Here is a 22572-nt window from a genome sequence, read left to right on the forward strand (position 1 = left end):
TTCCCAAAAATTTGAATCTTTGCCATTTTTCCCAAAGAGCAAAAGAAATAAAAGAGAGAGAGAGAGAGAGAGAGGCATCATCGAGAATCACTTATCTGTTTCGTAGAATCACAAGCTCGAAGAAGAAGGAAGAAGAAGTTTCGATTTCAGATCTGAATCCGTTAGAGAGAGAATAATGGGAGGTCGAGGCGGCGGAGGCGACGTAAGTAACGCGAAGACGGGTGGTGTTCCGGCGTCTAGTAGAAAGGTGGTTGAGAGTTTGAAAGAGATCGTGAACTGTTCTGACTTGGAGATCTACGCGATGCTTGTGGATTGCGATATGGATCCTGACGAGACCGTTAGTCGTCTTCTTTCTCAAGGTTTGGTTCTTTCTTTCTTCAAGCTTTTAGCTTTTGAGTTTGTTTAGTTAAACTAGAGCTGCCCAAGTAACTCAAACCTCAAAGGGTTGTCGTTAGGCTTCGAAGAATTTGTGTAAGAGAATGTCAGAACTTTTATGTTTTGTTTCTTGAAATAGTAATGTTTTTTTGGGGTTTGGTTGAGTTTTTCATTGTTACCTCTTTCTGGAAAGAACATTAAAAATCATTTTTTTTTTCTTCTTCTCCCTTTGATATTCTGAGCTTGAGTTTCTTATAATGCTTTTCAGATACTTTTCACGAGGTGAAGAGCAAACGAGACAAGAAGAAAGAGGTTAGTTATTTGCAGATAGTTTAATGATCTAATGTCTTATAGTTTTCAGATGATGAGTTCATTCTTTTTGTCTTATTCTCGCTTGTTTTGTCTCAGACCAAAGATCCAGCAGAGTCCTGGACACGTAGCACACCCAATCGCGGTGCTAGAAGCGGCGGTTATGACGGCTACAACACCTCTCGAGGTGGTGGGAACAGATTTAAATCCAGTGGTAATTACAAGTTAGCAATTTTTATTATTGCAAGAACGTCTTCCCTTAATTGTGGTTGATTAATCTGAACAAAATGTCTAAGCTTGTTGCTGAATTTTGGTGCAGAGAGGGCAAGTGTTCAAAGTGTACCTGTAAACAGAAGAGAGAACGGAACACGTAACCATTGGGCTGGCTCTTCTTCAACACCTGGTGTCCTTGGGCGCCAACCTCCACCCAACAGGTTCTTCTTATGTGTTCTTTTGTTTTTTCATAATCGTTAAAATATCATTATTTTGTGTGCGTTAGCTTACAGTATCTATCTCCTTTGCTTTGCAGTGATCCTACTAACTCTGAAGTTAAGAAAGCACAACCAGCGGGTTCGACTGAAGGAGTTACTTCATCTTCGCTGCCAACTCCTGCGTATCAATCCGCTTGGGCCAATGCCAACCCCGGGCAGAGAACAATGGCTGATATTGTGAAAATGGGTAGGCCTCTTCATCAGAAGAAGAACGTTGCTGTGCCTCGATCAACAGAGACTCAAGAGAGTGGAAGCAAAGCTCCGTTGAAGGATGAATGGCCTTCTATTCAGAAGCAAGTCGTTTCTTATCCAACATCTTCTTCTCTCTTGAAACCAGCTGCTGAATCTGAAGTACCTGTTGACCAATTTAGCGAGCCTCAGCATCTGAATGAGACTCCTTTGGATGACGTGCCAGTTGCATCTCCACCTGCTTCAGTATCCAACAGAAATTTGCTTGATGATGATGATGATGATGCTGCTAGAGACTCCTCGGAATATGAAGACGAAAACAACAAAGTGGAGCCACATGCTTTTGAGGAAAATAGAGGTGAGAGTTCGATTCTCTGTTTTGAGTCTTTCTTCCTCTTTGTCCATGTTCTTGATGTCTGTTTCCACTATGTTCAGGTGAAGATGTTTCTGCATCTGTTGCAACTGGTTTTGAGCAACTAACCATAGAGAACGAAGAAGACCATGAAACATTAATCAAAGAAGACAAACCTCCGGTGATAATCCCAAGTCACCTACAAGTTCATACCTCAGAATGCTCACACCTGATGTTTGGTAGCTTTGGCTTGGGGTTGGGATCTGGCCAAGCTAGTAGTGGCTTGAATGATAGCTTGGAGGCGACAAAAGAAACAGAAGATAATTCATCATTCAGACACCCTGAGTCTGACTTCTATGGAGAGGAAGAAGAACAACTCACTGAACTCAGGAACGCTGGTACTGATGAACAAACATCATATCAAATCGATTCAACCGCCAGGAACTACCATGCTTCCTCGGATTCTGAAACAGAAGAAGCAGCGCGACATGAACCTCCTCCTCTTCAAGAAGATCATCAGTACAAGTTCTCATCACCTCCAGATTATGGATTTGAAAACAGCCAACAGTTGAATCCTCCATCAGAGACAAACCCACAGATGCAGAGTCTTGATAACTTCCCCAACGCAATGGTAAATATCTATCTCCTTAACAAAAATCCATCACACAATGAAAGGTTCCTTCAGAAGATCTAACCATGTTTTTTTTGCCTTCATAATGTTCAGCATCAAGGCATTCAAGATGCAAGAGAACCTGATCTTCACTACTCACCTTTCCCAACAAAATATAACAATCCCACTCCCTCTTCCCTTAGCGGTTCCATGGCTGAGGTAGTTAACCTCTCCCTTGCTTTCTTGTTAATACCATTGCTTACACGATTTATCTTGCAGGCACTAAGGGCTTCGAGTATTTCTCCACAAAACGCAATGCCCAGTGGTGCAGGAGAACAAGCAGCAGCACTTGCTCAACACCTGGCCTTAAACCCATACTCTCATCAGCCTGGGATGCCTTTAGGGCATTATGGTAATCTGATGAGCTATCCGTTCATGCCACAGAGTTACAACCCTTACATGCCTTCAGCGTTCCAGCAAGCTTTTCCGTCTGGTAACCATCATCAGTCTATGCTACCGCAATACAAGACTCAAGCAACTGCTCCTCCTGTTCCTCCCCCCTCTGCCTATGGTTTTGGTGGTGGAGGCTCCGCATTGAGTAGCAACTTCCCTTTGAATTCCACAAGCGCTCCAAACTCCTATGAAGATGTCTTGAGCTCGCAGTTTAGGGACAGCAATCACTTGGCATCATCACTTCAACAGCAGGTAAACCACTAAACTCGTCTCAGTTTTCTAATCTTGTTGATGTGAGCATTTAAAACTCTGTTTCTTTTGGTTTAGTTGGCTGGAGCGTTTTATTGATTTTGGTTTTATAACCATTCCGGTCTTTCTCTTGGTTTATTACGAATTATAATGAATTTTTGTTTGGCTCAGTTTGGTTTGAAACAGATGAGTTCATCTCGGTTTGTAGTTAAGTTTGGTTTTGGATAAAAGAAAAATAGTGAAATTCATGTTTATTTAAGTTTTTGGACAAATTTCTGTTTGGTTTTTGGTTGGAAAATTTTGATTATTTGTGGCCATCTCTGTTTTGCAACCCTTTAAAATGGCAGGCTTCATTTATTATTGTTTTGAAACGCAGAACGAACACTTAGCAGCATGGCATCAAGGACAACAATCCAACTCACGTGTGGTTCCAGGAAGTGGATATTACAGCCATCAGAATCAACAGCCTCCTGGTTTCCGTCAAGCCCAACTACTGCAGCAGCCATCTCAACAACAACAACAACAGCATTTTGGAGGACATAGCTATGGGAGTCATTACCATTCACAAGCTTCAATGTCACTAGATCATCTCCATCACCAACAACAACAAAACGCCAGAGATGCTTCTAAACAGACCCACCAACAGTTATGGCCCAACAACTACTGATCAGAAATCAATCACTCAAATCCTTCTCCATGCCTTTGCTTTTCTCTTTCCCCCTTGCAGTGGGATGATTCCGAGGTGTGAAAATGGCGTTGTGTGTGTGTTTGTGTTTGTGTGTTCTTATGAGGGGTTTGTTAGAGACCTCCAGTGGCTGGCTTGTTTAGATGCTAACCAACCTTCTTGTATTACTAGAAATTCTGTTTTTCTTACCAATTAACTCTTCAGTCTTGACATCCCTTTTCTTTTATAAGACTTACTTTAAATATCGTTTTGCCCAAACCGGTCTTTGTCCGGATTGGTTTGTCTTGGCTCGTCCTGGTTAACTGCAGGTTAATCGTAGCCAAATTTAATCCTAAAACTAATTATGGGTCAAAAGCATGGTGATAGAAAAATGATTACTATATGAAATCCAAAACTAATACCAAACTGTAACCATGTGATCATGCACTAGTTTTGCAATTGGATAAGTTATGTAATAATATGAACTTTTTTAGTTAACGATAAAGCAGCCAGTCATGTGTTTATGTTTGGTAATACAGAGAGCTGTACTTATCTACTCCACGTCATATGAGATTTTGATAAAGCGACACATCTTGCCGTTTAATCGTTTCTTAGCTCCGTGGATCGAGACATCGTCGATTCTTCGCATTAAATAAGAAAAAGACGCCGGGCCGTTTTGTCAAGCAAAGCAGACACTTTTTATTCGCTCGAGGAGTGTTTAATACTAGTATCTCTTTAAACTTTACAACATGACCCTTCCATTAAAAAAATTTAGGTGGGGTATTGGATTCAGAAATTTGATAGAATTATAGTTTCCATTAAATTCCACTGTTATTCAACCGTGGATTTCATCAATTCTTTTAAAATTTTTTGTTATTGGATTAAGCATTTGGAATCATTCTTTTAATTACTTTAAATTCTATTGTTATTCAATATTTGATAGATTTTGTAGTAATGGTATTTGATAAAAATTTAATGGAAAATGTCATGTATAAATGTAAAGGGTCAATTCTTTGCTCTTATGCAGAGATTTGTAATGAATCGTAGGAAAACACAAACAATAGCATTTTTCTACTTCTCATTTTTCAAGAAGTACGTGAAGAATGAAGAGACCTTTATGGATGATAATTAATGAGTTACCGACAAATATAAAGAACAACAATTAACAAATATAAAGTCAATGTTGCCTTGTTACTGAAGAAACCCAGTGTCTATTAAACAAATCAAGATGCCTTCTGAGACTTTCGGTTGTGTACTTTCGCATTACGAACACAAGAGCAAGATAAAGAAAATGCAAATATTTGGAAAAAAAACTATGGCAGAAGTTAGAAGATATGTGGAGAGATGCTATGGGTTTAGATGATCCATATATTTAATTTATTAGTATTATGATTTTAATAAAATTGCTACAATCCATAAACTATGTAGTACTAATTACTATTTTTCTTTCAGTTTTAAGAATAAAATAGTTTTTGTTACTTTTTTAAATATACAAGGATTTGAAAATTTATAGAATTTAGAGGAATTAGTATTCTATCAAATTTATGTATATTCTTTTAAAATCAATAATAGAAGTAAGCATAGGAATTAGATAAATGCATTAAAATCTCATCGAATCTTTGAAAATACTGCAAAAATTTTTCTTTATGAATTCTTTCAAATTCCTGGATTGAATACCACCCCGAACTTTCTCACCCAACTCAAGAATCCTATATACATAAATACAAACAAAGATACATATTTTAAATTCACAATACGGCTCATCCTATTACAATAATACGATGTGTTTAAAACTCAATTTAGGCTTAACAAAGGGTATTTTTACAAATAGTTAAAAGAAAACCTAATAAAAAACCATTCAGCATGTGTTTATTTCGTCATCTTAATTTATTACTGACGAAGATTCCGTATTATCTTGCAATAAAATTGGCTTAATAGTATCAATGTTATTTTATTTTGTGCATATCATATTTAATGTACATATATACATACATATACATAAAACAATTTTGATTTGTCTGTATAAAAATGTAATAAAGTTTCTGCTTGTACTTGGGTCCGTGTAATAACGTTTTTCCTTTTCTCAGTTTCACAGATCTTTTTCTTAGCTTTGTAACTAAAACAAAAGCCACTTTCCTATAAATTCGTCACTTTCAAAATCAGAAAGCCACCACCGGTTTTACTATTTTCCGGCGAGAAAACATAAAAAAAGATGGCAGACGACAGAAGTGGCGGTAATAGCAACAACACAGACCCATTACTCCGATACATGATTAGCCCAAGATCGAAAAAACCGCCGCCGATTCTGTTTCCCTTACCGGAAGACGACAAAATCGCTATCCCGATGCCGTTGACACCGTCGGAGTTCAAAGACCGTTTAATCTTCGGACCTTCCTCACGCTCGCCGCGAGATTATTCCTCTCAATACTTCGATTCTCAATCGCCGTCGTCATCCTCCTCCGCCGCCGCCGCCGCCGCCGGAGATACTTTCTCCGACTCCTCATCGCTAGCTCCTCTCCTCCTCCCACCACCACGACCGGACCCATTGTTCCACGGCCACGCGCTCCACAGATCCAAAACCGCGCCGGCGATGTCCGTGATCAACGATCTCCACCTCCCGATTCCTCACCAGAAAGATCTCGCGTCGCCGTCGTCGCGCTCCGTCGTGAGACAAGCGTTTGCTCTTCTCGTCGTCTATCTCTCCTTAGGCGTGCTTATCTACTCGCTGAACCGTGACCACTACGTAGTCGATCAAACCCATCCCGTCGTCGATGGGCTTTACTTTTGCATTGTCACGATGTGCACCATCGGTTACGGAGACATCACGCCCAACAGCGTCGTCACCAAGCTGTTCTCGATCATGTTTGTCCTCGTTGGGTTCGGTTTTATCGATATTCTGCTTAGTGGGATGGTTTCGTACGTTCTTGATCTTCAAGAGAGCTACATGTTGGACTCTGCTAAGCGGAGAGAGGAGCCGGAGAAGGGGAGGTCGTATATAATCGACGTGAAGAAAGGGAGGATGAGGATTAGGTTGAAAGTGGGTTTAGCGTTAGGTGTTGTGGTTTTGTGCATTGCTCTTGGTGTGGGGATAATGCATTTTATTGAAGACATTGACTGGTTGGATTCGTTTTATCTCTCGGTTATGTCGGTTACTACTGTTGGTTATGGAGACAGGGCTTTTAAGACGTTGCCCGGTAGGCTTTTCGCTGCGGTGTGGCTGCTTGTGTCTACATTAGCCGTGGCTCGAGCTTTTTTGTATTTGGCTGAGGCGAGAGTTGATAAGAGAAATAGAGAGAGGGCTAAGAAAGTGCTTTGTGAGGCAATGTCTGTCTCTCAGTTCTTCGCTGCAGATATCGATAACAATGGCTGTGTGAGGTATTAGGCCTATCCATTTTATATGCTTTGACACACTCCTTGATTGCTAGCTAGCTCTAATGTTAGAGATATGTGTGTGTGTTCGCAGTAAAGCGGAGTATGTGATTTACAAACTGAAGGAGATGGGGAAAATAACAGATAAGGACATAACTCTGATCTCTAAACAGTTTGACAAGCTCGACCGATGCAGCAATGGAAAGATTACTCTTGGAGATCTCTTGGATAGTAGCAGTGGAGATTGATTCCTCTGCAACTTTTTTTTTTGTTTTGTTTTAGCTTTAGTTTACACTTTACAGTAGTGATCAATGCTAATATGTAATATGATAATTGATGAGTCATCCAGTCTCTGGTTTACTTAAACCAAGTTTGGACCGATCTTTAATTTATGGTCGTTGGTCTTGCCTTTCTTGGTTAAGCCAGGATTCGATTCACTCATTAAATGTATATATATATATTGGATGATTAATGGTCTGATACGAACTTTCTCTGTTCGGTCATATAACATATACAAAATAACAAAAATGATATACTTACTACGGGTATATATCACAAAGTTTCAGTATTTGGAATGTTTTAGAAAAAACCTTACGTTTGCACTCAAGAAATACGCTATAAATCTTATAAATCAATTGATGGATGTCCATAACCGGTCCGATCTATTAGAGGCCCAAACTGCAGGAGAGAGAATCGGCCGAGTATGAGAGAGAGGCGGCCCAAAAACTTTCCATTCTTCTAGTTTTCCTAATTTACTTATGTTTATGATTTGTAATCTTTCATATTCTTGTATTTCCATTTATCTCTCTTGTAACTCATATATAAAGGGAACACTTATTCATTAATAACACACAGAAACTTACAGCTCTAAATCCTAAACACGTTATCAACACGAAACTCTTAAACAACCTGAGCCAAAACCAAAACCCTAAAATCCTAACCCTAAGCCGGCGGCGATCCTAACCCGACGAACCCTAACCCGAGGCGTTCCTTGTTCCGTCTCAGCTCAACACTCCGACGATCTCAGCCAGCTCGCGTTCCCGAAGGACCAGCTCGCATCCGACGATCTCCGCTCCAGCTCGTAGACACGCATTCCCGATAGAAGCCGACGAACGTCCCCGGTAGCAGTTGGCGCGCGTTCTCAGCATCAGTCCAGCTCGCGTTCTTTCCTGTCCAGCTCGAGGTTCTCTCTTGGTGGTCCGGTTTCTACAATCTACAAAACCTAAAGGTATTTCGAACTCTAAGAATATGAGAATAGAATTTGGATTGATTGTAAAGAATAAAACCCTAAAACCTAATCTCTAAGATAAAGCCATAGGATAATAGATCAAACCCTAGATGAATAAATCGAAGCTCTATAAGTTCGATCCCCAAACCCTAAAATCGAGATTGATCTATTGATCAATTAAAATCGAAACCCTTGAAGGTTTTGAATCTCAAATCAAATTCCTTTGATCTAAGATCAAATTTTCGAAAATCCCTAAACCCTAATTCAAAAAATATTGATTGATTAAAAACTTATTGATTGATTGAAATTGAATTGATCATCCTGAATTTGAAATTGTTTGTTAATCAAATCGAAACCCTAAAACCCTAATTCTGAAAATCGATTTTGATTGTTTGAAATTGAACATTGATTGGTTGATTTGATCACCTAGAACTATTGGTAGGAATGTTTAAACTCGAATCTAATTGTTTTGCTTGTTTAAACCAAAACCCTAATGACCTAGTTTAAGATTATTTTAAATCGAAATCGAAAACTACATATTAGGTTAAACTGTTCTAGACTTGATCATACTCGTGGCCATGTGGCCTTGTTGCATTCATACCATAATAATCTGATCATATTGATTGATTGCAATTGCACTTAGAACTTATTCTAGGAATGACATTGAATCAAACCAAATAGCCGTGTTGCTTGTTCTGTTTCTTGGCCGAGAGGTTTCTTGTTTTGTTTGCATCTCGTGTAAACTGATAGAAACCATGTTAGGATTGCAATTACATAACAAACTAAATGCATAAGAGTGAACCGAATGCATCCATAGCCGTGTGGCTTAACTTGGCCGTGCGGCTTACTCATTGGCCGTAAGGCATAGATCTTGGCCGTGAGGCATTGTTTGATTGTTTGAACCAAAAACCCTAATTGTTTAAACTTAAAGACTATTACTAAAAGATCTAAAATATTAATCCATGATTTCAGATGTCGAAAATCAATAACCTGGATTTTGCTGCCCTAAATCTATCTGGAGACAATTACCTTCAGTGGACGCTCGATGCTAAGATCATCCTGAAATCCAAGGGTCTCAGTGAATGCATCACCGAGAACAATAATGCCAATGAAAATGATCGTTACAGAGCCATCTTGATCATTCGTCATCATTTAGCTGAGAGTCTCATGGATCAATATCTAACCATTGAGAATCCACTAGATTTTTGAACTGAATTGAAATCGAGATATGATCACCAGAGAACGGTGATCTTACCAAAAGCTCAGTTTGATTGGACGAATCTCAGGATCCAAGACTATAAGTCTGTGGACGAGTATAATTCTGCACTGTTTAAGATCGTTTCTAAAATGAAACTGTGTGGTGAAAGTATTACGGATCAGGATATGCTTGAGAAAACCTTTTCCACTTTCCACACAAGCAATGTATTGTTACAACAACAGTACCGTGAGAAAGGTTTCAAAACCTATGCTAATCTTATTTCTTGTCTCTTGCTCGCTGAGCAGAACAATGAATTACTAATGAGAAACAGTCAGATGAGACCTCTTCGATCGGCTCCACTACCTGAAGCACACGCGACTGAGGACAACAATGAGTCCAACCACGTCCAAGGAAACGGCCAACATGGCCATGGTCGGGACAAGTCGAATGGACGTGGCCGTGGTCGAAGATCTTTTGGCAGCGGGCGAGGAAATGGTCGAGACCATGGACGGGATCGTGGCTCATTTGGAAGAGGTCATGGTCGCGGCCGTGGATCTTCTTTCAAACCTCAATACTCGACTAAATCTGAGAAATCCATGTGTCATAGGTGTGGAATGAGCAATCATTGGGCTAAGACTTGTAGGACTCCCAAGCATCTAATTGACCTCTATCAAGAGAGCTTGAAAGGGAAGAATCATGAAGCCCATATGACTTATCAAGATGCTGAACATGACTTCGATCATGAAAAGGACGATCTTATGGATTATGAAACTTCAGATTGTCTTAAAGACTGAAGATTGATTTCGACATTTGTAATCTAAAAATTCTATGTTTTGGTGTTTCTATGTTGTCATTTCTTTGAACTTGAAATCTTAATAAGAAATGAAATGGTTTTTATAAATGAAGTCTCTAAGTAGCATTTTTTTGAATCTTGTTTAGAAATGAACGAGAACAAGGATGTACTCGTTGTGGATAGTGGGTCAAGCCACACGATCTTAAAAGATAAGAGATACTTCATAAATCTAACTCTGAAAAACGCCAACATCTCCACCATTGCGGGAATAGCTAGTCTCATAGAGGGTCATGGCCAGGCTAACATCCTGTTGCCTATGGGTACACATCTTGAGATATCAGATGCCTTGTATTCACCCAAATCTAAGAGAAGTTTACTAAGCTTTAAAGACATTCGAATGAATGGTCTTCATATTGAAACCACAGACGAAGGAAACAAAGAATGCCTTCAAATCTTTGAAATCGTCCATGGCAATAAGAAAGTTTTAGAATCCATTCCCGCACTATCTACTGGTCTTTACCATGCTAAAGTCAGTATGATCGAGGCCAATACCACTTTTAACAAAGAGGCAATCGACAACTTCACTTTATGGCACGACCGGTTTGGCCATCCCGGTTTGACCATGATGCGTAAATTGATCATGAACTCAAACATCCATTCTCTTAAAGAGAAACAAATTATCCCTAAGCACCTATCTTGTGTTGCTTGTTCCCAAGGGAAACTATCGTTAGGCCATCACCAGTCAAAGTCACTAAGGAAATGATAAACTTTCTGGAAAGAATTCAAGGAGACATATGTGGACCAATTAACCCACCTTGTGGGACATTTCGATATTTCATGGTCTTCATTGATGCGTCCACTAGATGGTCGAATGTTTGTCTCCTGTCGACCAGAAACTTGGCATTTGCCAGGTTACTTGCTCAGATAATTAGATTACGAGTTCATTTTCTAGATTTTCCTTTAAAGACTATACGCCTAGATAATGCTGGTGAATTCGCTTCCCAAGCGTTTAATGACTACTGTATGTCCATGGAGATAAGTGTGGAACACTCCGTGGCACATGTACATACACAGAACGGCCTGGCCGAATCATTTATAAAACGCATACAGCTCATAGCTCGACCATTACTCATGAGGTCGAGACTTCCGGTCTCAGCGTGGGGACACGCTGTCCTTCATGCGGCCGAGCTCATACGCATCAGGCCATCCAGTGAACATAAGTATTCCCCATCACAATTGCTTACGGATCACGAGCCAGAGATTTCTCATCTAAAGATTTTTGGCTGTGTGCCGTTTATGTTCCAATTGCTCCACCACAGAGAACAAAGATGGGACCTCAAAGGAGGATGGGGATATATGTTGGATTTGATTCCCCCACTATTTTAAAGTATCTTGAGCCAACTACAGGTGATTTGTTCGATACGCGGATTGTCATTTCAATGAATCCAAACTTCCAACATTAGGGGGAGATAGCAGTAAAATGGTAAAAGAAATCTCATGGAATCAAACATCCATATCTTGGCAAGATCCTTGAACTCAAGAATGTGATCTAGAAGTTCAAAAGATTATACATTTACAAAAGCTAGCTAATCAATTGCCAGATTCCTTTGCTGACCCGAAAAGTGTGACTAAGTCATACATACCAGCTGCTAATGCACCAATAAGAATTGATGTTGAAGAGGGACGCAATCAAGTTGCTACAGAGTCTAGACAACGTGTAAAACGTGGTAGACCAATAGGTTCCAAAGATAAGAACCCTCGGAAAACAAAGAAAGGTGCAGAAAATGAAACCGAGGTTGTTCAGACACCAGACATGGCCGCAGCCGATCCAGCCCGAGATGTGGCCGCGTTCGACCCAACGGCTTTAGACTTGGCCGGTACTGATGCCACTGATGTGGCCGGCCCTGATGTGCCAAATAATGTTGCCTGGGACGCCTTGCTTCATGGTACTGATGGTCCAGATAATAATGAGATCTCAATAAACTATGTCTCGTCTGGGAAACAGTGGAACAGAAAACATGTCGACATGGATGATATATTTGCTTATGAAGTAGCACTTGAACTTATGGATAATGAGGATCATGAACCCACGTCTATATATGAATGCATGCAATGACCTGATTGGCTTAAGTGGAAAGAAGCCATAAACGTGGAGTTAGAATCACTGAGAAAAAGAGGTGGATTTGGTCCAATAATCCAGACACCTCATGATATCAAACCAGTGGGATACAAATGGGTCTTTGTGAGAAAGAGAAATGAGAAAGTCGAAGTTGTGAGATACAAAGCACGACTTGTTGCACAAGGATTCTCACAGAGACCTGGAATAGACTATGAGGAGATATACTCCCCTGTGGTGGATGCTCCGACCTTCAGATTCCTAATAAGTCTGGCCGTGAGAGAAGGACTAGATTTACGGTTAATGGATGTTGTAACCGTATACCTATATGGTCCACTGGATAATGAAATCTATATGAAAGTCCCAGAAGGTATTGAATTGAAAAACAAAGAGAGTTCTCAAGAACAACATTGTATTAAGTTGAATAAATCTCTTTATGGACTGAAACAATCCGGACGGATGTGGTACAATAGACTCAGTGAGTACCTAGTAAAAGAGGGATATAGAAATGACCCTATCAGTCCATGTATTTTCATTAAGAAATTCGAAAACAAAGGATTCGTGATCATAGCAGTTTATGTTGATGATCTGGACATCATTAGAACCTCTGGAGAGATTTCCCAAACGGTTGAATACCTTAAGAAAGAATTTGAGATGAAAGATCTCGGAAAAACAAAATACTGTGTGGGATGACAGCTTGAGTACATAAATGATGGTATCCTTGTGCATCAAATGTCTTATACAGAAAAGGTACTCAAGAGGTTTAATATGGCCGATTGCCATCCACTAACCAGTCCCATGGTCGTGAGATCCCTCGGCCTGGACACTGATCCCTTTCGTCCCAAGATGGACGATGAGGATGTCCTTGGTCCCGAAATGCCATATCTCAGTGTCATAGGAGCTTTAATGTACTTGGCAACTTACACACGGCCTGATATAGCCTTTGCCGTGAAACTACTATCTAGGTTTAGCTCCTGTCCGACCCAGAGGCACTGGAACAAGATTAAACATGTTCTTCGTTACCTGCAAGGAACGAAAGACTTGGGTCTGTTTTATACTAACCATAACAAAGATGGTTTAGTTGGCTTTGATGATGCTGGTTATTTATCAGATCCACATCAAACTCGATCACATACAGGATATGTCTTTACACATGGAGGTACGGCCATATCATGGTGTTCCATGAAACAAACCACCGCGGCCACTTCATCTAATCACTCGGAAATCTTGGCCATACATGAAGCCAGCCGCGAGTGTGTTTGGTTGAGGTCGATGACCCAACACGTCCGAGCTGATTGCGGGATGTCCGAGGACAAAGAGCCAACCGTGATGTATGAGGACAATGCTGCGTGCATTGCTCAGCTCAAGGACGGTTACATAAAAGGTGATAGGACGAAGCACATATTGCCTAAGTTCTTCTTTACTCACAAGCTTTTAATTAGTGCTTAATGAAATAAATTGTAAATGACCAAATTTGCTGATTTGCGTTACAAAACGTAAAGTACGTTACCGAATATTTCTGCGTTTAATGTAAAACATACTGTTTAACGTTACTAGCAAACAAGCGAAACCCCTATATGTAGAGAAATTCTTGGGTTTACAGTGAACCTCTAGTTTCACCGTCCAATAGTATTTGAGTATTTGATATTTGATATCTTTTAAAAAAGGAAACAAAATTGAATTTCCAAATTAGATTATATTTTTTAAATAAAACAATTAAAATACATAAAAATAGTTACAAAAAAAAATAAAAATAAATATTGTTAAACCGTTAGCAAAATACTAAATCTTATACCCTAAAAACCCCAAACCCTAAACGTTAAACCTTAAACTTTGGATAAACCGTAAACCGTTGAAAAATTTTAAACACTAAATCATACATTAAAAACTAAATTTTAATAACACTAAACCCTAAACCCTAATCACTAAACCCTAAACCTTTGGATAAACCCTGAACCCTTGGATAAATCATAAACTCTAAATAAAAAATATTTAAAATTAAACCCTAGAGTTTATGATTGATCCAAGGGTTCAGAGTTTACCTAAGGGTTTAGGGTTTAGTGATTAGGGTTTAGGGTTTAGTGTTATTAAAATTTAGTTTTTAATGTATGATTTAAGGTTTAAATTTTTCCAATGGTTTACGGTTTATCCAAGATTTAAGGTTTATAATTTAGGATTTGGAGTTTAGGATTTAAGGTATAGGATTTAGTATTTTGCTAACGGTTTAACAATATTTATTTATTTATTTTTGTAACTATTTTTATGTATTTTTATTGTTTTATTTTAAAAATATAATCTTATTTGGAAATTCAATTTTGTTTTATTTTTTAAAAAATATCAAATATCAAATAATCAAACACTATTGGTTGGTAAATCTAGAGGTTCACCCTATGGGGTGAACCCAAGAATTTCTCTTTAAATATTTTAGCTGTATAAATTTAAATCAATACTATTAAAAGAGAAGGAATCCTAAAAAATCTACCTATGAAAGTTGTTTGGACCCTTTCATTTTTTAGTCCAACCTATAATATAAAACCAAATATCATAACATGCCTTTATTATAGAAACAACTTAAAACTTATTACATTTTAATAAATAACCGCGAGTTCCAACAATTATTATAACGACAATTGTTATCTTTTTATATTTTAGCAATCCACATTATTTCAATCACACGAATGTACAAGATATCTTAACTTTAAAACATTTAATTTAAACTCTTGACTTTTGAAATTTTGATTTAAAAGATATAAGGTGTTTCATATGTTAATGTAGTTATACCAACATCCTTTATTATTTCTACATTATATCAAATGAGATAAAAAGTTTCGAAACATAGGGTTCATGTTTGGGTATGCGAGTCTGGGTTCTTCGGATCCTAAACATTTGACATAACTAAATATTTTAAAATCTATAGTTTAAGTTAGGGCCGTTTCTTTTTGGTTCCGGATTGGTTCGGACTGTAAAATAAATTTAATTTGAATACATAACAGGTTCGGATAGGTTTGGGTATTAGAATCCAAAAAAACACGAAGTACCCAAAACACAAAAAAGACTTGAAACTTAAAAATACCCGAAATCCAAACAAATACCTAGAAAATGTTAATATACTCAAAAGATCCAAAATTTTACCCGTAAACCTAATCCGGAGAACCCAAAAGACCCAAAATTTTACCAACCCAAAATAAATTTTTCTAAAATTGAAATTTTACCCATAACCCCAAACTATAACCGAAAAACCCGAACTAGAAACTTAAAAATATTTGTAATGCCAAAAACATATATGAAATACCCAAACATACCTAATATACACAAATCATTCCAGGTACTTTGGGTACCCGATCGAGTCTCGGATATAACCCAAACTGGAACAGAGATTCATGGTCCAAAAAGATATTAAATATGTATTTTGCCCATGATTCAGACCCGAACTGCGCCTTTGTTTTCGGGTTGGTTTCGGATTTAGTTTTTCAGGTCTGACAAACTGTAGAATCGTATGAAAAAGTTAGATAAATATGTACATATAAAATCTGAAATAATAATGTATAACAATCTCAAAACATTAATTCATATAAAACTTTTTTATAATCCAAAAAAAATCCGCGCTTAGAAGCGCGGGTCAAAATCTAGTTTAAATTTAAAAACTAAAACGATGAGATACGTATGTGAGCAAGAGAATCTAATCGGAAAAAAGTAAGGGAAATGATGAAATAAATATATAATTATATATTTTCTAGGTGTATATACATAAACTTTCAGTCTTTGGAGTATTTTAGAAAGAATCTTTAGGATGTATGCGTGACAAGCAATCAATAAAACACCATGAACGTAAACATTCAAAGTTTTTTCTAGTTAATGTGTGCTAATAACAAAATGTCAAATAGATTATAAGTTTCTCTAAATGTTACATTTCCAGTTTTTCTAGTTCTTGTTCCTTAATGAGAAAATGTAATTTTACCAAGTTTTGCTGATGTGTTTGTAGAAATGTAATGTAAAGTTGATTTTTTGTTTTTTTGAAGAATTGTAATGTAAAGTTAGTGTCGACAATACATGTAAATAAGTATAATTCGTACACGAGAAAAAGAACAAATTAAAGCTTATAAGGATTATAGATCGGTGGTGGGGAAGAAGAAGATGGACGCGTATAGTTTGTCAGCAGCCATTGGCGTGGTGTTGCCTGTTGGGCGTCGCCATCTTGAGTCTTGGTTCGTACTTGTATGGCTTTATGTACTTAACAAGTGCAACTGTTGTGATAATAAACGCGAGGCTCTCTCTCCCCTCTCTCTCCCTTCTCTCTAACAAAACCCTAATTTGTTGCGCCGCTCTGGTGGCCTCCGGTGGTCTCGCTGCCCTCGCTGCCGCCGGCTGTCTTTCCTCCTTCTCTCTCTTTTCTTCTTCTCCCCTGTCTCGCCTCCTTCTTCCTCTCTTTAGCTCCGCCGATATACTTACGGTTGTGGTCTCTTTATCCTCTTGGTGTCGCTGCCCGGTGGTTAGGGTTCTGAAGCAGTGGTGAGGCGTAGCTGTGAGAGCGAGGTTTGGGGGCTCTTCCGAGGATGTTTTCGAGACATAGTTTAGATCTGGCCAGATCTGATAACAAAGGTGAGCGATGGTGTTCCGGTGGTGGTGCTCTGGGTCACCGGTGTTTCTTCCGGCGTTAGTTAGTGGTGGTTGATGACAAAACCCTCGTTCTCAGTTGGGGGTGCTCGTTTTTGGGATTTCTCTTCTGATCCATCTATCTTTCTTCACCAGTGAGAGGTGGCTGGTTAAGGAGTCAATTTTGGATCTCAAGCGGGTGCTCTGGTGGTGGTGGTGATTCTCTTCTTGCAGTTCTTCTTGCAGGTTTGTGCAGCAGCTCCTTGTGGCTAGAAGGCGTTGCTGCCTGTCTCTGAGGTAGGGCTGAGCTCTCCTTCTTCGTTAAATCAGAGTTGGCGTTCTGATGTTGCGGGTTGTTGGAGCTTCTTTTTGCGGTGAACGGTCAAGCTCCGGTTCTCGGATCTGTCGCTCGTGCGGGTTATTGTTATCCTAGGTTGTTGTTGTCGTCCTTGGACTGCAATCCCGGTGGCAGCGAGTGTTGCTAGCACCTCTGCAGATAGGGTGTAGTTCCGCGGTTCCTTGCCCTGTGGTGTTAGCGTCCCTTTCCCGTGCAGAGTCTGGTGGATGTGGTGGGTTATCATCCATTGGCCTTTCCAAATAAGAGCGGTTTATGTTGAAGCTGGGGTGTTGGTGGATCCGGTGGGGGTCTTAGGGTTACTGGAGTAGTCAGGGGACTCTGAACTTCAGGTTGGAGGAGTAGAGGTGGCTGTTTGCGGTGTTCGTGAGCTTGAGCTTCGACAGGCTTTGGTTCGTCTTCACCGCCTCGGTGCAGCCCCATTGTCGTCTACTGTGACTCCGTGTTCCTGATGGTGTCTTCGCATCAACAGGTGGTAGGGCTTTGTAGTAAGGCCATTTTTTGGAGGCGAGTGCCTGGGCAAGCCATTATATACCGGCTCGTTCTCATATGTTTACTGTTGAAGCTCCTGATCTTGCGTGTTGTGCTCTCCAGCCAAACCCTTCAAGTGCTTCCTGTGTGGTCTTTCCTCTTGCTCTCGGCTTCATTCCTAAATCGTGTTTTCCTTTCTGTTTTTTGTTGTTGTGATCTGTAGTTTCATTTTGTTGTTGTCTTCTGCTACTAGTTTGTCATTGTAAATTCTGTCACTAATTTGAAAATGATAATACAAGCTTAACATGTTTACCAAAAAAAAAAAAAGTGCAACTGTTGTGCCGATTCCGAGAAATCCCCTTCTAATATGTAAATATAATCTTAGTCACCACTTCAATATGTTTTTGTTCTTTTCAATCTGAATTATCTATAGAATAGCAGACGATATTTTTTGCTTCATGATGTTGTTACGTATTGACTTAATAACATACGAATCTATAAAATAAAAGCTCGGTTTGGTTGATACCCAGCACTACATGGGCTTACTTGAGCTTCTTGTGGTGGTGTGCGAGGCAACTGTGTGCAGATTGGGTTCAGATTATGGAGTACAGAGGTTGCGGCCTGTTTTCCTCGGATCGGCACCATGTACAGGTCGCATCCGGGCAAAATAAAGCTCGGTTTGGTTGTTGAAGATGTGTTAGGTCGCTGCTGTTGCTGTTTGTTTTGTGGGCAGGTGATTTTGACGCTATCGGCGAGCTGTTCTCAGGTGGTCCATTATCTTTAAGAGAGGATTCACCGGGGAGGACAAAATTACTGGATTCCACTCTCGGTTGAACTTGGTTCATCTTTTTGTGGCAAGTTGTTGGTGCGGATTAGTTGACCTCTGGGACTGCGGTTGTGGTAGTGTGTTTGTCCGGCTTTTACTTCTAATTAAATTGAGTCGTTGTTTAAGTTTTTTTCTTGTTTTTTGCTTCGTGTTATTCTCTATAATTCTGTCGAAAACGAAAAATCGGTAATAATATCTTTACATTTTACCAAAAAAAAAAAATACGAAACTACAATTTTGTCATATACTCATATGTCGTGTCAGACTTTCAGTGTTACATTACATGATATACATATTATACATGTGCTACCATCATGCCAACTTTAGAGAGATCCCAAAACGAACACTGTATTCCATCATTATTAATTTGTTCATTAATATGCTTAGAACATGAAATAATTTACACCAAAAGTATGCTATTTAACGATGATTAAAGCTCACAAGAACTACAATATATAGACATAAAAAACGTTACTTTGACCAGAAAAAAGGACAAGAAAACATGACAGCATCCAAAACTCAAGAGATGTCCTGATGACATGACAATAAATTTGCTAGTTTCTTCTCTAAAATCTCGTGCAGGTGCATTATTTGATAGATATATATATTCAGCGATCAAACTATATACAGTCCTTTTCGCCCAATTTATCTGAATGCTGAAGCCACACTTTTCACAATCATACGGATACACGTAAAGATTGAGTGATGTGTGGATTCTGCGGTTCATCATTCATAATGTCGTGGTAAAACTGAGTGATGATTTTAACAGCATGTTTATTTGCCAGTGTGGTTTTCTAGATTATGATGTTTTCGGCTTTATCTAAAGTTTGTATGAATGTGAATTAAAGGGAGGCTCATTCGCATTTTGTGTATTCACGACATGTATTATGTACATGGCCGTCTAATAGCGTGAACAACTTAGAGTGGTCGAGCCCGAGTCTAAAAATAAAATAAAAACTAAATTTTTTTTGAAAATAAATTTATATTTTATGTTTTAAATTTTTTAAAAATCGATCGTATTAAATATAGAGCTTATAATTTCAAACGAGACTTTTAAGATATATAAATAGAGCTATAAAATTTTAAATTATTTTATTACATCGTTTAATATACGGGCCCATGAATAATTTGAGGCGGCACTGATTATGTATATATGGAAAATTACTCTTGTAGATTTCTGACTTAATGATGACAAGAAAAAAAGATCTCTTAGTTAGTAGCAGTGACGGCTATTGATCCTCTGCTACAATTTTTTAGCTTACTTTACAGAAGATCCATATTAAAACCTGATCAACGATGGTGATGAGGCTATAATGATTCACAGTCCAGTTCTCCCAAGTACTTGTACTTGGCCTTACATATCTGCAATAATTTGGTGAACTATTGTACTTTGGCCTTACATATTATCAACATGTTAAGTATTTGATCATGTCTTGCATAATTTGGTTAAGCAGGATTCACTGATTCACATCCCAAGTATTCAACCTCTCCACTGACCCGCTAATATGCTGAGGCGGAACTCTGGGTATTTCTTAACCGGTTTCGTGTGGAGTCAAATGGTTATGTCACTGGTTTACTTTGGTACGATGGTCAGATATGTTTCTCATCTAAACCAGAGATTAAGAGATGTCAATGACCCCCGTTTGGAACTTAGGATCAAAAGTTATATGTGGTTTAGTAATCTGGTTCTTAAAATGTCTGATCGAACTTTTTTGAGTCGCAAGGAATGAAAAAATATGACAGTTAAGATTTTTGAAAATTTGAATTAAAAGAGTGTTACAGTCAATTAAACATAAGCTCGATTAGGGTGGTAGGCAAAAAATGTAATTAATCATGAGAGACTCAAGATGTAAATATCTCAACATACAATAATGAAAATTATGTTCCTGTTCTTGATAATTTCATCCAAATATGATCATCTTATTAGAAATTTTAATTTATCAGCTCTAACAGCTAAATACTTTCATGAAACGGGATGTGTGTGAAAGAACAGAAAATACAAGAGATTCCTTTTTGTTCATATATACTAGCAACTTAATAATAATAATATTGCCACACACCTAACAATTCACCTGCCCCAATTATTCCTTTAAAGGTCAAAAGTCAACATTTTCATTCTCTTTTTGGGGTCAAATTTCGTTCTTATTTCTTTTATTTTCTTGCTGGTATTTAAATAGACAAGATAGTTTTATATTTTTGCTATCGTTGTGACCGGTTAATGTTAGAGTAAATGAGAGGAAATTAAAACAGAGAAAATGAGCGGAAAAATTATAGATTAAACAAATTAAAAAATAAACAATACCCAGTGTAACTTTATTACTTTTGCCAAAACCAAAAGAAAAAAACCATCAGTTTTACTCTTCCCAAACAGTAGTTAGAGTAAAAAAGAAATAAAATTATTTTCCACTTGATTGGCACATTGAAACGAGAGTAAATGTGTTTTCAGCTCGAAATATATAGCTAATAATGACATTAGTCACACTCATAATATATTTATAATAGGACAGAACTTAGGTTCACCCCCTAGGATGAACCTTTAAATTCACCCCACCCTTTAGCACCAATCAAATTTCCAAATAGATTATTAATTAAAAAATATTAAATCAAACAAAAAATAGCTATAAAAAATAAAAAATACTAATTTTAACGACGCTAACGCTTCTATATAAACCCTAAACCCTAAATCTTAAATTCAAAACCCTATACCCTAAATTATAAACCCAAGTCCAAACCCCTAAACCCAAACCCTATACCCTAAACCCTAATCCTAAACCCTAAACCCTAATCCTAGACCCTAAACCTAAACCCTATATCCTTATACCCTAATCCTAGACCCTAAACCCAAACCCTATACCCTAAACCCTAATCCTAGACCCTAAATCCAAATTATATACTTTAAACCCAAAAAAATAGACTATAAACCTAAACCCTATACCCTAAACCCAAGTCTTAGACCCTAAACCTAAACCTTAACCCAAACCCTATAGCATCTAAGTTTGGGGTTTGGGTTTAGGGTTTACCGTTTGGGTTTTAGGTCTAGGATTTGGATTTAGGGTATAGCTTTTGGGTTTGGGTTTAAGATTTACGGTTTGGGTTTAAGATTTACCGTTTGGACTTATGGTTAAAGTTTTGGGTTTAGGGTATATAATTTGGGTTTAAGGTTTACGGTTTGGGTTTAGGGTCTAGGACTTGAGTTTAGGGTATAGAGTTTAGGTTTATAGTCTAGTTTTTGGGTTTATGGTATATAATTTGGGTTTAGGGTCTATGATTAGGGTTTAGGGTATAGGGTATAGGGTTTGGGTTTAGGGGTTTGGATTTGGGTTTAGAATTTAGGGTATGGAGTTTTGAATTTAAGATTTAGGGTTTAGGGTTTAGGGTTTACGTGGAAGCGTTAGCGTCGCTAAAATTAAAATTTTTATTTTTTTAGCTATTTTTATTTAATTTAATGTTTTTTAATTAACAATTTATGTGGAAATTTGATTGGTGCTAAAGAGTGGAGTGAATTTAATGAACCTAAGTTCTGTCCTTTATAATATCCTTCTAAGTTAGGCACATATCCCCAAAATAGGTTAGACATTTCAACTGCAAACAGCAGATACGGTTTAGTTATATGTGTATATAGCTAGTGTTTTCTTTGCTCTTACAAAGTCATATATACAGAGGTCCACACTACACGGGGTCTCACTTGAGTAATTAGCAAACCAACAAAAAAGGATTCATATAAAAAGGATTCGTATGTAATCTAGTTTGGCCGTTTACCGGTGTGTCGGCGGTTGTAAAGTTCCCATTTTCTACGGGGGTTGTTTATTAATGATAATTAATATTTAAAAAAATGTGGGGCTACATTCAAATGAAGAACAAGGAATATGAGACATCAGAACGAAATGCATGCAGTCTAATCGGGCGTCTTCTCAACCCGGAACATCAGAAT

At 38.2% G+C, this 22572-nt stretch overlaps 2 protein-coding genes across 2 annotated transcripts; both read left to right on the plus strand.

Annotated features, from left to right (window-relative positions):
• On the plus strand, positions 1–3957 carry LOC111215169 (GBF-interacting protein 1-like). Its single transcript, XM_048745464.1, has 9 exons — positions 1–359; positions 644–687; positions 784–898; positions 1004–1118; positions 1214–1722; positions 1800–2347; positions 2441–2545; positions 2606–3031; positions 3405–3957. The coding sequence occupies exons 1-9, from the start codon at positions 176–178 to the stop codon at positions 3693–3695; spliced, it is 2337 nt and encodes a 778-aa protein (XP_048601421.1). The 5' UTR covers positions 1–175; the 3' UTR covers positions 3696–3957.
• Positions 3958–5717: 1760 nt separating this feature from the next.
• Positions 5718–7547, plus strand: LOC111215167 (two-pore potassium channel 3-like). Its single transcript, XM_022718515.2, has 2 exons — positions 5718–7067; positions 7156–7547. Exons 1-2 carry the CDS (start codon positions 5905–5907, stop codon positions 7307–7309), a joined length of 1317 nt encoding a protein of 438 aa, XP_022574236.2. The 5' UTR covers positions 5718–5904; the 3' UTR covers positions 7310–7547.
• Positions 7548–22572: the final 15025 nt, after the last annotated feature.

The sequence above is a fragment of the Brassica napus genome, chromosome C1 (genome assembly GCF_020379485.1).
Source record: "Brassica napus cultivar Da-Ae chromosome C1, Da-Ae, whole genome shotgun sequence".
NCBI classification, from domain to species: domain Eukaryota; kingdom Viridiplantae; phylum Streptophyta; class Magnoliopsida; order Brassicales; family Brassicaceae; genus Brassica; species Brassica napus.

What these genes read in the sequence shown, in the direction of transcription:
- LOC111215167 (XM_022718515.2), top strand. Translation starts at nt 5,905, where the DNA reads ATGGCAGACGACAGAAGTGGCGGTAATAGCAACAACACAGACCCATTA. An exon ending in GATAACAATGGCTGTGTGAG is followed by an intron (nt 7,068 to 7,155) that starts GTATTAGGCCTA and finishes GTGTGTTCGCAG; the next exon opens with TAAAGCGGAGTATGTGATTT.
- LOC111215169 (XM_048745464.1), top strand. Translation starts at nt 176, where the DNA reads ATGGGAGGTCGAGGCGGCGGAGGCGACGTAAGTAACGCGAAGACGGGT. An exon ending in GAACAGATTTAAATCCAGTG is followed by an intron (nt 899 to 1,003) that starts GTAATTACAAGT and finishes ATTTTGGTGCAG; the next exon opens with AGAGGGCAAGTGTTCAAAGT. An exon ending in TTAGCGGTTCCATGGCTGAG is followed by an intron (nt 2,546 to 2,605) that starts GTAGTTAACCTC and finishes TTTATCTTGCAG; the next exon opens with GCACTAAGGGCTTCGAGTAT.